Source organism: Pecten maximus, chromosome 6 (genome assembly GCF_902652985.1).
Source record: "Pecten maximus chromosome 6, xPecMax1.1, whole genome shotgun sequence".
NCBI classification, from domain to species: Eukaryota; Metazoa; Mollusca; class Bivalvia; order Pectinida; family Pectinidae; genus Pecten; species Pecten maximus.
In genome coordinates, this window is record NC_047020.1 from 43,834,178 (window position 1) to 43,853,658 (window position 19,481).

The following is a 19,481-nucleotide window of genomic DNA, read 5'->3' on the forward strand; positions in this document are numbered from 1 at the left end:
GTCAATATACCAAAATAATATGCGTCGCCGATGCCATCAAATATGGTGACTCATTTAAAATTTTTATCGCGAGTAGATATCGTGGTATATACATTGTAGTATCATGGCATAAGTATATCATAACAGCCTTAATAAATATGTGTTACAAAACTGCAACTAATATTAGTGAATATTTTATGAAGAGTCTGAACACACTAATAAGGCAAAAAAATATTATTCTTTTGACAATAATGTCCAGGTTCCTGTTAAAATGTACATAGAGCACCCTACGTCCTGTTATGGTTTTAAAAAAAGGTTGTTTGAATGTAATTGAAAAGGTGATTGTTAGTTTAATATAGTGGTTACTGGCCTGATATATACATGCATTTTCCATTTATGTATTTTCCGCACATCCATGTCTTTAAAAAATGCTACCAATTCATATCTACAGAAAGGCAGTGGAATGACAGGACATGCTGATGGACAAGAAGAGATAGTAGATGATAACATTGATGAACAAGAAAGGCTTGAAGAGAATAGCAAGGTAGATGATGACCAAGAGAAGATATTGGAGGATGGACAGATGAAGGACGATGACCAAGAGAAGATAGTGAAGGATGGACAGATGAAGGACGATGACCAAGAGAAGATAGTGAAGGATGGACAGATGATGGATGATGACCAAGAGAAGATTGTGAAGGATGGACAGATGATGGATGATGACCACGAGAAGATTGTGAAGGATGGACAGAAGATAGATGATGACCAAGAGAAGATTGTGAAGGATGGACAAATGGTGGATGATGACCAAGAGAAGATTGTGAAGGATGGACAGATGATGGATGATGACAAAGAGAAGATTGTGAAGGATGGACAGATGAAGGAAGATGACCAAGAGAAGATAGTGGATGATGGACAGATGATTGATGATGACCAAGAGAAGATTGTGAAGGCTGGACAGATGATTGACGATGACCAAGAGAAGATTGTGAAGGATGGACAGATGAAGGACGATGACCAAGAGAAGATTGTGAAGGATGGACAGATGATGGATGATGACCAAGAGAAGATTGTGAAGGATGGAAAGATGATGGATGATGACCAAGAGAAGATTGTGAAGGATGGACAGATGATGGATGATGACCAAGAGAAGATTGTGATGGATGGACAGATGAAGGACGATGACCAAGAGATGTTGGTGGAGGATGGAGAGTTAGCAGATGATGAACTAGAATGGAGATCAGATGATGAACTAGAAAGGAGATCAGATGATGAACTAGAAAGAATATCAAATGATGAACTAGAATGGAGATCAGATGATGAACTAGAAAGAATATCAAATGATGAACTAGAATGGAGATCAGATGATGAACTAGAAAGCATAACACTAACAGATGGTCATGATGGAAACATGAGTTTCAGATATGATGGAAACATGGTCATGCTGAAGGAAAACAGAGAAGCCTTTAGTGGTTGGTATCTTTTTCATTACTTATACTACTGGTAAAGGGTGTGGATAGGGTAGGGTTGGTAGTTTGGTAAAATTATACATGTTTTATCTATCAGATATGTATTAAAGTTAAGATACCCTACAGGATATTGTTTTATTATTGTACTTAGGGAAAGCTAACTTGCAGTTTTGGTCAGCAATGTTTTTGGAAGTTATTCAAGAAAGAATTTCTTTTAAAAGACTTTCATTTGGTGCTCACAATCTCATCTGCATGTTGGAAAAAATGACATCATTTTATGCTTAAAGAAAATATTTAATTATTTGCGGTTACATTTAAATTATTCAATTATTCCAATTATGTACATATCATTTCTAGTAGTTTGATGCTATGATGAATGTTACATTATTCTTCTTTCACACAGCTGTTAAAGAAAAGCCGGATCTGGAGCAAGTAATGGATTCTTGCAGCGAGGACAGCAACTGCTCGCTGATTTGGCCCATATTGGTATGTATTAAGTTGTCTCCATGACTTGAAAAGAAATGAATTTAATCCAGTACAGCTTTTCCCGTAAAAAGTTTAATTACTCCCTGCCTAGGTCACAGCTGTTCACATTTACATATATGATTAACACTTGAGTCTTTTATCATCCATTGTGTAGCACTGCAGATGCTTACCATAGATACTGGATAAAACACATACCTACATTTAGAAGTAAAGATAGGATTTTCTACTAGTTCCTTTATAAAATCACAATATCCCAGTGATATTGCCATATAAATTGTATGTATAGTGTAAGTGTACCCCATTTAAAATACCACATTTAAAGTGCCTTTAACATATAACCTAGTTAACCCGAATAACCGATTAATGGATATTTTATGATTTGTTATTATGTGCATTACAGAGTGTTAGTCTGAGAAAGACCAGAATCTTAAAGAGATGGCAAACCAATGAGTGAGTATATTGTTTATGGGTGTGCATCACATGTTATGAATGTATTAACAGAAGAAGGTTCCCGTTGATTTACATGGTCAAAGTTCAAGGTCACATCACGGGTACATGTGATTTGCGCTGGGATTTTAATGATTATATAATTGTGCATGCAGCTTTAACAAAAAATATCAATGATTGAATGATTTCGCACATGATATCAAACCATGCACCAAACTTATTTTTAAAACAAAAATTCTTTTGATGTTATATACAAATACATTTATTTTGTAGCTCACATAAAGACAGTGATAGTAGTGTTCATGACTATGATTCTGACAGCAGAGACCCTTCTTATAAGCCACAGAAGCCTGATAGACTTGATGATGGGTATGTATACATGCAATGAACAAAAATATGTAAACCTTGCATGAAATGGTCACATAAAATTACAAATGGATGTTTATACCATTTACACAATCAGCATAATTATTTGTCAGAGATTTCATAAACTCCTGCAAATAACTTGCATTCATGTTGTTAATAATTGTCAAGTGCAGTTTTAGACTTCAAATTTTTGTGTAAAATTTTGGCTTCATGCATTTCAATAGATATTTTACACAATTCAAATTTAAGATGCTGTATTCGTTTCCTTGACCAATTTATATCTCAAACTGTGAAACACATTTTTCCTGTCAGGATCAAGAATCAAAATGTCAACTTTATGATGAATATCAAGATTTCTCTCTGGCAAGTTTGTGAGGAATATTACCTTAAACTTTCTCTCTGGCAAGTTTGTGAGGAATATTAATATTACCTTAGAACTTTCTCTCTGACAAGTTTGTGAGGACTACATTTTTTTTTGTATTACCTTAAACTTTCTGTCTGGCAAGTTTGTGAGGAATATTACCTTAAACTTTCTGTCTGTCAAGTTTGTGAGGAATATTACCTTAAACTTTCTCTCTGTCAAGTTTGTGAGGAATATTACCTTAAACTTTCTCTCTGTCAAGTTTGTGAGGAATATTACCTTAAACTTTCTCTCTGTCAAGTTTGTGAGAAATATCAGATTATCAAGCATTCTCTCATCTACAACCTATTTTTTCTGTCAAATTTGTGAAGAAAATCAAGCTTACTCTTACCAAGATTGGTTGAAAAATCAGGTCAGGCCTGATGTGGATTCTTTAATCTGATATGAAATATTTTAATTTCTCTCTGAATTTATGGGGAACAAAATTATTGAAATCATTGTCATTGAAATGTTTGCAAATTGTCATTAAAATGTTTGAAATTAATATGATTAAGTGGAATCTAGAACAAGTTTTAGATTGAGATATGGAGTTTCCTTCTGGTGGATTTGCTTGTTTTGGAAATGATTTTCAATTTAGTGAAATCCTTGCCTTCTGTGGTGATAAGAACATGGATGTATTGGATCTACAGATATGTGGATCAAATTTCATTTTGTTTTATAATTTTTCTGAAATGTTGTGCTGCAAGCAATTTTGCTCTTCTGAAAGGTTCAGTGGGATATTCTACACAATTACTTCTTTGCTGTTATTTTAACTTTGTTTGATCTATCTGAACATAACATGGACTGGAGAATGGATAATGTTATGATAGTATTTGTGGACTATAAAGCCAATTCATGTATTTGTAATTTCAACACCAAAACAGGATCATCAAACATTTAAAAATCTTTGTGATACAAGGTACATATATACAAGTAGCATATACTAAAACTGAGATATTAACTACACATTGAATGAAAACAATTTGGTCCTGGTGTGGAAGTAATTAAGATATTATTATGTATTTGAATTGTTAAGCAGTTAGCTAGAATAAGTAAAGATATACATTTTGAATCTTAATCAAATCATTAGAAGGCAGCTGTTATCCAGATGATCTGTGATTTAATTAGCATGTTATGATTATGCTGCACATCTAAGTAATACTGACAGTATTATTTGTTTTTGAAAATACCATTTCTTTCAAATGTTTTAGGTTAGGAATGTAGTCTGAACCCATCATATTTTCATGTTCCTGTATAGTCACAACATGAACATGGCAGTTTCTTGTATAAGGCATAGCTTTAGCAATGTAGACATTTGTTCAGAAAATGTAAATATTTTCTCATTCAGTATTTTATTGATATCCTAATATAAATGATATAAAAACATGCACATCCTATTATGATTTTGGTCTCGCCTTCGACAATAGTCGCGGAAAGTGAAACATAAGGTCACCGTGTTACTTTTACGACGGTGACAGCAACAACGGCCACATCAGTATTTGCGTAAATTAAAGTCTACTTTAAACAGTGTTATTGCCATCCATTTGAATCGAAACTTGGTGAGGTTACTGATACTATAATATTGGATGAACACAACAATTTGTCATTGTTATAAGAATCAAAGTCGCTATATGGCATACTGCATACTGCACATGTTCTTCCCTGTCTAACCCTTCATTATTGAAAAAATAAGATCAATTCCATGCTATAGAAACATTACAACTTGTTTCTTCTTAAACAAAAACAGTTTTAATACATTTCAGTGAGACAGATGCAAGTGACCACAATGATTCCAGTGCATTGACCATCACCAAGAAAAGAAAGGTATCAATTGAGTCAAACCTGTCTTACGAACCCCTGTTTATATCGACTTACTGTCTAATGCAACCAAATACCTTCAAAGTTTGTATCCCCCTACACTACAGAAACCCTGTATTCAGCCACTAAATCCAGATCACAACAACTTAATGCCCTTAACCTCTAGGTTTCATGTTTAAGATTATTTGGGGCAGTTAGTTGCCAGATACTGAATGTAGGTCGCGATCGGTGTTTTCACTCCGGGTATTCCGGCTTTCATTCAACTACAAAACCTGGCGTACGTTACATTAACTTGTGTTTAAGGTGACCAGCAGTCCTATTTGACCTTTATGATGGTTCCCTTGACTAATGACTCCATTAAACATGGCACCTGGGTCAATAATATTTGAGTCTTTGTATTTTTCATAAAACAAATATAGTATGATCACTTTCACCAAAATTTTGAAACCATTCAGTAGCAATAAGTTATTTAATAATTGACTGTAACCGATGGACTTCTTGCTCATTTTACCATTAAAATTTATTTGTGCAATATGTATACAAAATGTACTTATATACTTATTCAACAGTTGCATTAAGTAATTATTTGATACACTGAGAATTGAATAACACCCACATATTGTGGTATAAAATGTATTTTTATGACCCCGCAATAGATCAGCAAATGCATATTTTCATATACCGATGTATATTTTGTTTTAATTTCAGAGCCTTCACTGGAAAAAGAAAGAAAGAAAAAAAAACAGGGTGCCCTGGACCAAAGCTGACACTGAAATCCTTAAGCGCATATTTCATCCATGTATTACATCAAATAAGCCTCCAACAAAAAATGATGTTTTATTAGGGACAAGGAAAAACACTTATGTGAAAACAATGTTCGAAAAAAGAGGCTGGAAGTGTATTAAGTATTACGTTTGGAGCCTGACACAGCAGCATCAGAAAAAAAAGATGAAGCTTTTGCAAGCATCTTCTTTGCGGAACTAAATCTATGTTATGTTCGTCAAGAAATGTTTTGATTCCAATAATGAAGAGTGTGCCGTTTTTGGTGTTTTACTTTACTTTTATTTACTTGTGACGACGAAATGACTCGGTTGAATTAATTCCATTTCTTGGAAGAACCTAGGATAGAATTATCTACGTACATTTGTTTTGCATCCAATGATGCACTGTATATGTACTTATATCAGCAAATGTTAATTGGTGCTCTGAATGAGTTAGACATTTAGTACATACAATTTTCTCCTCACAAAATATAAATAATTTTCTTGCGAATTCCCTTTGAACATTTAGCTTGAATCCTTATGTCTCCATCACCGTCAGTCTTTGCCTTTGTGGCAAAATCCTCAATGTTTATTCTAAGGCTTCTTCTGTTTCTTAATGATAATTCCATTCACTCTCCAAAATAACTCATCTTAATTTGATCCAGGGAAATACCTGTGTTTGACATTTAAGTGGCAATGCAAGATATACAAGCGAATGTTTGTTACCACTATTTTTCATTAAAAAAGATAAAATTAGGACCTGTTTCATTTGTATGGATGATTTTAAATATATATAATCAATGTCATCAAGGTCATATATTGGAATAAGAAATCCTGACCTTTTACATAGTACTATGGAAGTATTAGAGAACTCTCAATGATAACAAATCTCAGATATAGTGCAGAGGAAAATGTGAAATGTTACATTGTATGCGTTTATTTAATGCAATATTGCATTCAATATTAGTATGATGCCATGTTATTTTCAACTTACTACATTTCATGTTTAAGCCTAAGGCTATTTGGATATTTATACCCTTCGATGCAAAACAATGCAATGTTTGATATCTTTTGAAGACTGAGAGATTTGTTTTTTTGAATTTCAGTTATTGTTTAATTTGGTATTGAAGATAAAAAATGTTCACTGTTGATTTGATTGCGATCTTTACAGCTAGTGCTAGCTATCTAGTAGTTATTATTTGTTTTTGTGTGAATAAATCCATTGTATCAATCACATCTGTTGAGTTGATGGATTCAGCAGGTGCTTGTGGGGAACAACTTAGTATCTCTCTGTGAAGAGGGTTTATGATGAATACATTCTCACTGATAAGTGCTTGTGGGGAACAACTTAGTATCTCTCTGTGAAGAGGGTTTATGAGGAATACATTCTCACTGATAAGTGTTTGTGGGGAACAACTTAGTATCTCTCTGTGAAGAGGGTTTATGAGGAATACATTCTCACTGATAACTGTTTGTGAGGAACTTAGTATCTTTCTGTGAATAGGGTTTATGAGGAATACATTCTCACTGATAAGTGCTTGTGGGGAACAACTTAGTATCTCTCTGTAAAGAGGGTTTATGAGGAATACATTCTCACTGATAAGTGTTTGTGGGGAACAACTTAGTGTCTCTCTGTGAAGAGGGTTTATGAGGAATACATTCTCACTGATAAGTGTTTGTGGGGAACATCTTGGTATCTCTCTGTGAAGAGGGTTTATGAGGAATACATTCTCACTGATAAGTGTTTGTGGGGAACAACTTAGTATCTCTCTGTGAAGAGGGTTTATGAGGAATACATTCTCACTGATAAGTGTTTGTGGGGAACATCTTGGTATCTCTCTGTGAAGAGGGTTTATGAGGAATACATTCTCACTGATAAGTGCTTGTGGGGAACAACTTAGTATCTCTCTGTAAAGAGGGTTTATGAGGAATACATTCTCACTGATAAGTGTTTGTGGGGAACATCTTGGTATCTCTCTGTGAAGAGGGTTTATGAGGAATACATTCTCACTGATAAGTGCTTGTGGGGAACAACTTAGTATCTCTCTGTGAAGAGGGTTTATGAGGAATACATTATCACTGATAAGTGTTTGTGGGGAACATCTTGGTATCTCTCTGTGAATAGGGTTTATGAGGAATACATTCTCACTGATAACTGTTTGTGAGGAACTTAGTATCTTTCTGTGAATAGGGTTTATGAGGAATACATTCTCACTGATAAGTGTTTGTGGGGAACATCATGGTATCTCTCTGTGAAGAGGGTTTATGAGGAATATATTCTCACTGATAAGTGTTTGTGGGGAATATCTTGGTATCTCTTTGTGAAGAGGGTTTATGAGGAATACATTCTCACTGATAAGTGTTTGTGGGGAACTTAGTATCTCTCTGTGAAGAGGGTTTATGAGGAATACATTCTCACTGTTAAGTGTTTGTGGGGAACAACTTGGTATCTCTCTGTGAAGAGGGTTTATGAGGAATACATTCTCACTGACAATTGTTTGTGAGGAACATAGTATCTCTCTGTGAAGAGGGTTAAATTATGAGGAATACATTCTCACTGTTAAGTGTTTGTGGGGAACAACTTGGTATCTCTGTGTGAAGAGGGTTTATGAGGAATACATTCTCACTGATAAGTGTTTGTGGGGAACATCTTGGTATCTCTCTGAAGAGGGTTTATGAGGAATACATTCTCACTGATAATTGTTTGTGGGGAACAACTTGGTATCTCTCTGTGAATAGGGTTTATGAGGAATACATTCTCACTGTTTAGTGTTTGTGGGGAATAACTTGGTATCTCTCTGTGAATAGGGTTTATGAGGAATACATTCTCACTGATAAGTGTTTGTGGGGAACATCTTGGTATCTCTTTGTGAAGAGGGTTTATGAGGAATACATTCTCACTGATAATTGTTTGTGGGGAACATCTTGGTATCTCTCTGTGAAGAGGGTTTATGGGGAATACATTCTCACTGATAAGTGTTTGTGAGGACCTTATAAATTAGTATCTCTCTGTGAAGAGGGTTTATGAGGAATACATTCTCACTGATAAGTGTTTGTGGGGAACATCTTGGTATCTCTGTGAAGAGGGTTTATGAGGAATACATTCTCACTGATAATTGTTTGTGGGGAACATCTTCGTATCTCTCTGTGAAGAGGGTTTATGGGGAATACATTCTCACTGATAAGTGTTTGTTGGGAACATCTTGGTATCTCTGTGAAAAGGCTTTATGATTGATGAATACATTATTTAGTATTAAATATTTTTAGAGAATTTATAGTACTATACTTCTGTCGGGTAGACTTAATATCCATCTGATGAAGGTTTAAAGGGATTATTTATTGCAGGTATTTTATGGTGAATATTTAGGTCCCCCCTCGATCCCCCCTTGGAGAAAGGGTTTATGAGGCATAAATCTCTTACGGAGGTGTTCCGAATGATCCCCATAAAATTGTCTTTGCCCCATATACTATAACGGAGAGAGAACTTGGATATGGTTTAATATTTGGAAATAGCTGAAAGTGTATTTATTTCGGTGGATGCATACGCTGTTGTCCAGATGAAAGTATAGAGAGATTGATGCTGGAAGTTGTGTTCCCCATAACGTCGTGTAGTTACCAATTCCTCATAAGCACCGATTGGCGAGTAAGAGAGAGAGAGAGAGAGATTTTTAATTCAAAGAGAAAGAAGAGAAGATGGGAAATAACTGAGAAAGGAAAGCAAATGAAAGGAGAAGGAATAGTAAAGGAATTTTGACGATTGATATTATTAGAAAAAAATCAAAAAGCTTGCACACGTTGGCCTTGCCAGAGGCTGGTTATCCGAGAACTGGTGTTGATACATAAACAGAAAAATAAATATGGATACTATAAATTATACATACATATAAACGTATTCTTGTCATAATACGACTTCTATTATTTGTTCCCACTTTTCCCACCCATTTACAAATAAATCTTTAGCCCTCTCCCCTTTGCTGTTAGTAATATATTTTTATTTCATAATGATCTCAAGAATGACATATATTAATACAGTAATATTCAATGACTTGTGTAGACACCTAGTTCTGTAAATGTTCTGTTTTATTAGCATAATGAAAAGTTCTTACTATTGATCTTACCAAAAAGCAATGTTTGTTTAATGGTATAAATAAAGCTTCCAACAACAAATCTAGACTTTGAATAAGATTTGGTACTTGATCACATTCCCAAATGCAGTGATTTAAATTTAATTAATCATGCAATCTGTTACAGTTTCATTTTGTGGATATATTTCTATTGAATTACGAAATTGTCCAAAATCCTACCAGCACGGAGACGCAAAACAATGGTCTTAGTTTTTCGTTAGGAAACAATCAATCTCGTCTATAGGATTATTGTTATTTGTCTAAGACACACTTCAGCAGATTACACATTTGTTGGAAATAATACGAGATAAATTGTAGCATAATGTTTTTATAGAAATTTTAATTTATGTAGAATATGACATGATCAGGATTTGTAATAAACCGGGAAATGCTACAATGTTTTTCTATAAATATAAAAAAACAACAACGAGAAAGTCAGCTCAACATGGTCAAAGAGCAAATTTGTTAAAATTCTGAATCTTTAATATGCGTAGGGATGGTTACAAATGAAGATAAAAGTATTCCAGGTGCCTTTATGATAACTTATTACTCAAGAAATTTTAAAATGTTGACGTTGCCTCCAGAAAAGCAAAATCACTTTTTGGATTCCAAAGAGAGATAACTCTTACGAGCTGTACGCAGATCTAACATTTTATATTCATGCTGATAAAGAAATTGAGGTTACAAGAGTGGGTGATGGATATGGAATTTATTTCACACGAGTAAGTTATTTTTTTAAAGTTACAAAAGACACGAGCTTTAGCGAGTGTCTTAACTTTAAAAAAAATAACTTACGAGTGTGAAATAAATTCCATATCCAATAATCACGAGTCGTGTGACGTGTTTCTATCACAATATCGGCTTGAATCAAAGGGAAGCATGGTCAAGTTTTATTTCACGTATGCAAATAAGGTGTACAGGTGACGGCCAGGACTCTGATGTGACGTCATTCGATTATTGATAACGTCAATAACAATTGCAGTTCGAATTCTTGACCAAACAAAAGATCGAAAGGTCATTTTCCACTAGTCCAACAGTTGGCTCATTTAAATAATTGCTGAGTAGAATAACACAGCGTATTGTGATAGAAAAAAGTTTCTTTACCTGTATACTCATTTTTAACCTTTGCAGCAGTAACATCTCATTTCAAAAGTTTGCATCATTTGATTTTGAATAACATTCCAAGAAATTTCAGGACTCGCAAAACTAAAATATTTTACCATGTTATTACTATCAACTCCTTATCTTACGAAAGCCGGTTGGGACCATTTTCGTAGAAAAAAATAAAAAAAATTTCGCGTAATAACGCGAAACTATCGCGTTATATCGCGAAACTATCGCGTAATATCGCGAAACTATCGCGTAATATCGCGAAACTTTCGCGTTATTACGCGAAACTAACGCGTTATTTCGCGAAACTTACGCGTTATTTCGCGAAACTTTCGCGTTATTACGCGAAACTAACGCGTAATATCGCGAAACTTACGCGTTATTACGCGAAACTAACGCGTAATTATGCGAAATATTATTATATGACTGTGATTTCCCCCCTTTCCAGATTGGGCAATTCTAAACATTATCCCTTTGATCAAATATTATTATCAACCCCGAATCCGTGCCTCAGTGTAGGACAAAACACCCCCGTCCCTTACCCCCCTCACCCGGACAAAAGCCCCTTCTATATAAATTTAGTTGGTATACGTTATATACTATTAGTAAATCTGTATTTTTTAATAGTATTTGATCAATAATCATCGATTACATGGTGCCATCAGGTTCCTAAAACATCTCCTTTTTCAGTATCTGTGTCTCAAGTTATAATATAATGACTGCCTTACCAAACATGTTGCTCTGTCTTGTAATCATTTTAATTTTAGGAATGATTAAAATCAAAGAAATGATATAAAAAAACAAATTGATACCTGTGCAAATAAAGACATTTCACTGTTGATACACATGAAGACATTAATGATATATTTCTTTTCATGAGAATACAACATCAATGAAAATGTACATATATTGAAATTAATTTTTTTTTATATAAAGGAGCTTTTGTCCACTTTTTGATTAGTATGAAGGGGCTTTTGTCCTAGGGGCTAATGTCTAGGGGGAGGGGGGCTTTTGTCCGTACCCTCTCTCGCTACAGAGTGATACAACCACCCAATAATTCGAATACGCACCCAAATATAATAACAGGGACTCTCCCGCAATCCGTGACGTAAAATCCAGGGTGACATAACAATCCAACAACTCGATTACACACCCAAATATAGTAACAAGGGAATGTCCAACTATCCGTGTCGTCAAAAATGCATGCTTACATGTACGTGTAGGTATGTACTCCCGGACAGAGTTTAATAGACTGAATTTTTAGATGTTTTAGCATTTACATTTTGTTGAATTTTAAGCAATAATAAATAATGAAGTTTAAATTCATTGTTGACTTTGACTTTTTAAATGTCATTTTGAACCTTTCTCCAGTCGATCACTATTATTTTTTCAATCCTATGACAGGTAATGATAATCATTCTGTAATATGAAAATGTTGCAGTTTTGTCATATAATAAAGCAGTTATCAACCTGTTTTCAGGTGAATACGATGACCTTCGGCCTCGGGAAATATCATTTTCTCGAGTTGTTTATAAATCATCATATTTACCTGAAAACAGGTCGATAATTGTATAATATCACGAAACTTTTGCGTTATAATGCGCAGCAGGTTATATCAGACGATGAAATGGTTTCAGAGTATCAGATACTGACTGTAAAGATGGAGGGCGAGAACCAAGATTTTTTTTCTGTCCAGAATTTTGTAATTCTTTGAGAATGAATAATGCAACATCGTATATATCCGAGAACTCATTTCCTTATTGTTAAACACTATCGTTTCAAAGTTCGTTTACGTGTTGAATTGCTTTAAACAGCACTATCCACTCAAAATTTCAGCTTGGGATAGGAGGCTAAGCTCAAAATAAAAACTCACTAAACTGTCGTGCCTCATGTCAATACTCTTCAAAAGTAGCCAATACTTCTTATAACTATCAATATATATTCGTGATATAACGCGTTAGTTTCGCGTAATAACGCGTAGGTTTCGCGAAATAACGCGAAAGTTTCGCGTAATAACGCGTTAGTTTCGCGTAATAACGCGTAAGTTTCGCGTAATAACGCGTAAGTTTCGCGAAATAACGCGAAAGTTTCGCGTAATAACGCGTTAGTTTCGCGTAATTACGCGAAAGTTTCGCGATATAACGCGTTAGTTTCGCGTAATAACGCGAAAGTTTCGCGTAATTACGCGAAAGTTTCGCGATATAACGCGTTAGTTTCGCGTAATAACGCGAATTTTTTTTTCTTCTACAAAAATGGTCCCAACCGGCTTTCGTATTATCTCAATTGCTCATTTGAAGTTCAAATAATACGAGATTTATATCTTTTTGAAAAAATCCTGCCTTTTTTCTACATCATTCTATTTTCATAGTATCTATTCCATTAATTACTGTAGAAAATAGCTATACCACCTCAGAAATTTCAACATTTTCTTTTTTTATTTTGTTTGATTAGCTGTGCGAGTCCTAAACAAGAGGCAGAAGGGGTCTGTATCGCTCACGTGCATATTGGTAAAATGAAAGTAATTATGACACCAACATTGATATGAATTGTCATGTTGTAGAACTAAGTGTGTAAATCCACTGATGCCAGAAATAACTGAAATAAAAGGCAATAACTCAAAATACTTAATCCGATTTGGGGATTATCGTGGATAATAAATAACAAATTATTTGTTGTTTTCTAATCTGTTTATTAACCAAGAAAATTTCATCTTGCATCTTGTGCATACAGGCACTTTTCACATTGCCAAAGCTTGCTTTTGCCTCAAACAAGATATTCCGATTTCCGAAGTGATCCGAAGAGTTAAATTTTACACTGGTCAAATTAAATTGACTGTTCTAATAGAAGCTGTCTCCTCTTAATTGATATCCAGAATTTATATATAAAAACAAGAACAGATCTGGTTTTGTGGAGAAAAAGTTGTCTCCCCTTATTTTATATCAGAATTTATATATAAAAGCAAGAACAGAAGTTTGGTTTTGTGGAGAAAAAGTTGCCGCCCCCGGGAAATATGATTTTTTTTATATTTTCAGTAAATACGTCATAACACTAGAGGTTTATAGGCCTACATGGTTTTCTAGTCTAATTACGCTCTAGGCCAATAGGAGTAGGAAAATAATATAGACTAGCAAAATAATTGGGGCCATTGAAAACCCATGTTAGACAACTCATGCACTTAGCTTATCTAACAACTTACTAAACTATAATGGATAATAAACGGAGAAATAAATTCGTTAATGACAAAACGACATGTATAACATCAGTATAAATGTTAATCAAAATACATTTGTATCTTACCAAAACGATAGGTCCTTCTTGTTTGACGGCGGCGGCAAAACGAATCTGTCTTAGTATCAGACAAGGGTCTCACTGACTAGCAGTATTTTCATTGGTTAAAATATCTTACCTGTGGGGTGCCTTGAGGGGAAACAACCTCGAACAAATGTTTATGATTAGCAGCGATGTGCCATTAAATGAACTACCGGTCATCGTTCGTTGTGTATGTGGGGAGGAATGGGGACGCTTTTTTTATACAAAAAACCTTGCATGCGACTATTACGTCTTTTAACATCCAAAGCCCTCTTAGATATGATCTGCGACCCAAGAGGTTCCAGGCTCTCCCGAACGGCCCATTTAGTTTTCCGTCCCCAAACGCAGCTCTATCGTGACATACTGCTATCCGCATGCGCAGGATTCTCTCAGATTTATATAAGACTAGACATGCCCCTGTGCTGAAGGTGAACATTTTTGTATAGATTATATAGCGGCAATTCAGAAAAAGTACTTATAAATCATTTTATAGATAAACAAGAAATATCTTTAAAAAAGATAAACGGCATAGTTTTAATGCTGGTGGTTTTAATGTAAAACTGCTGGTGAAATAAATCAAGGAGCTAATGCGTTTCAGCACGGATAACAAAATTATATCAGTTTGAATCATTTTTGGTGATAATAAGGCTGCATTTGAATCAGGAATATAATTTTATTAATGTGTCATTTGAAAAGATGCATCCACTTATTCAGCTTGCATTCAATCATAAATTTGTTTCGTTTTTAACTGCATATCTGCATTTTGCATCTACCGCTACATTGACCAATCACATTCTTCATCTTGACCAGTAACGCCACCTGTCGCGTCATATCCGGGGCCAAAAGAATATTATACAGCTATGCCGAAAAATGTATTTCTCTTATCATTTGACATTTCTTCATTACAAATATAAATATAAATAATATTGAAAATTAGTTGCGTTCATTTTCCCCATACACCCGAATCTCTTAAGTTAAAACACTGTATATTCAAATCTTGTAATTAGAGAGAGCTAATTAATTTTTGTTCAGGAAAACCATAATTAACAATTAATGTTCAGGAATACTAATCAACAATTATTGTACAAGAATACTAATTAACAATAATTGATCATGAATGCTCATTAACAATTATTGATCAGGAATACTAATTAACAATTATTGTACAAGAATACTAATTAACAATAATTGATCAGGAATACTAATTAAAAATTATTGTACGGGAAAATTAATCTATAATTATTGTACAAGAATACTAATTAACAATTATTGTACAGGAAAACTAATTAACAATAATTGATCAGGAATGCTCATTAACAATTATTGTTCAGGAATACCAATTAACAATTATTGTACGGGAAAATTAATCAATAATTATTGTACAAGAATACTAATTAACAATTATTGATCAGGAATACTAATTAACAATTATTGTTCAGGAATACTAATTAACAATTATTGCACGGGAAAATTAATCAATAATTATTGTACAAGAATACTAATTAACAATTATTGATCATGAATACTAATTAACAATTATTGATCATGAATACTAATTAACAATTATTGATCAGGAATACTAATTAACAATTATTGTTCAGGAATACTAATTAACAATTATTGCACGGGAAAATTAATCAATAATTATTGTACAAGAATACTAATTAACAATTATTGTTCAGGAAAACTAATCAACAATTATTGTACAAGAATACTAATTAACAATAATTGATCAGGAATGCTCATTAACAATTATTGATCAGGAATACTTAGTAACAATTATTGTTCAGGAATACAAATTAACAATTATTGCACGGGAAAATTAATCAATAATTATTGTACAAGAATACTAATTAACAATAATTGATCAGGAATACTAATTAACAATTATTGATCAGGAATACTAATTAACAATTATTGTTCAGGAATACTAATTAACAATTATTGTAAATAAATAAATACTAATTAACAATACTTGATCAGGAATACTAATTAACAATTATTGTTCAGGAATACTTATCATTGTACAGGATGTTCATCATTTAAAATAACCATGGTGTTTGGTTTATATTAATAACGGCCTGAAAAGTAAACTTAAAGGTGGGTTACCACGTATTTACGCTCAAAATTTTAACTCCAGTGAAAATATTAAATAATTTTATTAGATTGTTATGTAGTTATGAGTTCTTGCGTTAATAACAATAAATAAAGACCGTTTTCGCTTATCCTGACCTGAGCATGCACGTTGTTGTACAGCAATAGCCGAATAAAATATCACGTGACCTATTGGTATTCACACAGTCATCTAATTTGTATAATGTAGTATTGCGGAGAAGGTACCAGATGGGGTCTTCCCCGAACACCAACTTTGGTTATGGTAGGGTGTTTACATAAGTGTGTTGATAGGGAGTTATAGTCTGTTACAGAAATGTTGTCAGTGTACCAGACATGGTGTCAGGGCCAGTGGAAACTCGGGCTAGTTTTTACGTATACTAATAAACTATAAATGTTGGTGTTCCTCAAGGTTCAGTTCTCGGTCCACTTTTCTTTTATATTATACCTATTATACATAAATGATATTTCCTGTGATCTTTCTTCTCTGTCTAGGCCTTTTGCAGACGATACGTCTCTTTCCTACTCGTTAAGTAACTTATATATTATTGAAGCTGAGGCAAGAAGTGATCTTAGAAAACTTGAAGTTTGGTCTAATGAATGACTGATGACCTTTAACCCTTCCAAAACTGAGGCCCTAGTTATCTCAAACAGACAACTCCCATGGATTTGTTCCGTCCTTCACATTTGACAATACCCCCATCCAAATCACTAACCAGCATAAACACTTGATTATAAATGGAATATTCACGTAGAATACATAGTTAATAAAGTAACGTAATATATAGCTCCCCTTCGTAAACTATTTTTTTAAAAATAGAAAATTCACTAGAAAAAATGTACTTTTACTTATATACGACCACTACTTGAATATGCATGCGAAGTATGGGACAACTGAGATACAACAAATTCCTTGTTATTAGAAAAATAAATTTAGAAGCTGCAAGAATAGTAAAAGGACTACCCATATTTACAAAAAAACAGATTCTATATGAAGAAACTGAATGGCTACCTCTTGCGAAGAGAAGAGGCGCTCGAAATCTGTCTTTATTTTATTTCATAGTTGATAATCTGGCACCGGGTTTTCTCATCGACTTATTGCTAATGTATATTGGTAATGTAGTTCCTTATAATTTGCGAAATGCACATTTAGTTAGAGAACAACAATTTCGTTTACAATTCTCAGAAAACTCTTTCTTTCCTTCTACTTCAAAACTTTGAAACGATCTGAATAACAATATTAGAAGCTCGCCTTCTCTAAGTTCCTTCAAGTCTAATGTAAACAAATCTATGACAGTAAATAATATATGTAACAAACAGTTTATTAGCTATGGTCCCAGAAAACTAAATATTCTTCACAGCTAATGAAGAAATCGAGCAAGTTAATTAAACTACGATCTCTTCAGAGCTAATCTCGTATATTCGTCTGATTGTCAATGTGGACATCCCTGTGAAGACTGCTATAATTTTTCCTAATCTGTTCCTTGTATGTCAATTTAAGAACACTCACTGCTGATCTGTTATGGTACGGTCCTATAAACGTAGATGTTCTTTGTAAGGGTGACCCTAACATTTCTCCAGCTGACAATATAAAAATCGCCAAAGGAAAGGTCGGGATTTGACTAACTATCATTCTTAAAACACATCTCTCTCTCTCTCTCTCTCTAAAAAAATATTTGATTTCGGGGAAAACCCTTTCGAAAGTTGCAAATAGACGATGATGCAACTTTACGGTCATATAAGTAAACGTCTATTGCAATTAAGCAAAACACGGTCTATTCACAGTATTAGAAATAACATTGCGTTTATTTTATTTTTACATAAAAATACTGTTACATAAAAAAACCAAATCCTGAGTGTTACACCGTCAACACAATGTCAATATCAATCTTATACAAACGCTGATTGATTTGATTTGAACACATTTATTCGCCGAAAGTTGAGCAGAGGATTAAGTAAAAAAAAATTCAACTTATCAACGCGCACATGTCTGAAAACTTCTGTATTAATTTTTCTACGGACATATTTTCATTTCCAAATAGAAATGAATCTAGATTATCTGGATATATATATATTGACGACCTAGGAGAATGTCAGATCGCATCCGACAGAGTCGTGAAATTTTGATAATGGGTAATAGTATAATGTGTCATAGGATTGCGATCGGACTCTTCGACATTAAAGCGCATAGTTTATCTATAAAAAAAAACAAATATTTGTGATTAATATTTCAGTACAACTTAGTAATATTATGAAATGCTCCAAGTATTTTTGTAAATTGTTTCTATTATACATGCAGATTTATTTAAACAATAACTTATTTACTATTATCTTGATAACATTAATGCGTATGCGTATGGATGTTGAGTTAAATCCAGGCCCTGACATTAATGGTATGTCGATTTTTCATTTGAATGTTCGTAGTTTTCGTAATAAATTAAGTTATATTGAGGATATAGCAAGTGAGTATAGTATTATATCTCTTACAGAAACCCATCTCGATGATAATACTGTATCTCTATGTGTGATATTAAATTGGAAGGTTTTACAGATCCGTTTAGAGCCGATAGAAATTTTGCGGGTGGTGAAATATTAGTTTACGTTTCTGAACAAATTAAGGCAATTAGAAGACCAGATCTAGAATTCCCCAATGGTGAACTGATATGGCTACAATTAGATTTTCCTCAGTACTCTATGTTATTGTGTACTATCTATAGACCCTTGTTTGTTTGTTTGTTTGTTTGTTTATGTTTTACGGCCCATCGACAACTAGGGTCATTTAGGGCCAAACAATATACTAACATGTTTTATTTTTAAAGTTAAAATCAGATAAAATTTGTCATTTTTAAAAGCATCCGTATTGTATATTTAGATCATTATGATAAAAAAGTTGGTTAAAAATGGTAAAATATGTATGTGTACGAATAGATTATGTGAACTTTGTTATATAAATAGAACGTCAAAGACAGTAACGTAAAAGACATCAAAGTCTATAGACCCCCAAACTCAACAAATACATTTTGGGAACAACTATATTCATCTTTAGAATCAGCAATAGACTCGTGCCCAAATATCATTATTGTAGGTGATATAAATGTAG

General features: G+C 33.6%; 1 protein-coding gene across 1 annotated transcript; it reads left to right on the forward strand.

The window, feature by feature from the left end:
• The first annotated feature begins 824 nt into the window (after positions 1-824).
• Positions 825-6,483, forward strand: LOC117329863 (RNA polymerase-associated protein LEO1-like). Its single transcript, XM_033888054.1, has 6 exons — positions 825-1,451; positions 1,852-1,934; positions 2,335-2,384; positions 2,655-2,750; positions 4,911-4,971; positions 5,674-6,483. The coding sequence occupies exons 1-6, from the start codon at positions 857-859 to the stop codon at positions 5,947-5,949; spliced, it is 1,161 nt and encodes a 386-aa protein (XP_033743945.1). The 5' UTR covers positions 825-856; the 3' UTR covers positions 5,950-6,483.
• Positions 6,484-19,481: the final 12,998 nt, after the last annotated feature.

Coding starts and splice junctions, on each gene's coding strand:
- LOC117329863 (XM_033888054.1), top strand. CDS start 857: ATGAAGGAAGATGACCAAGAGAAGATAGTGGATGATGGACAGATGATT. Junction 1,452..1,851: donor AAACAGAGAAGCCTTTAGTG/GTTGGTATCTTT, acceptor TCTTTCACACAG/CTGTTAAAGAAAAGCCGGAT. Junction 1,935..2,334: donor CGCTGATTTGGCCCATATTG/GTATGTATTAAG, acceptor TGTGCATTACAG/AGTGTTAGTCTGAGAAAGAC.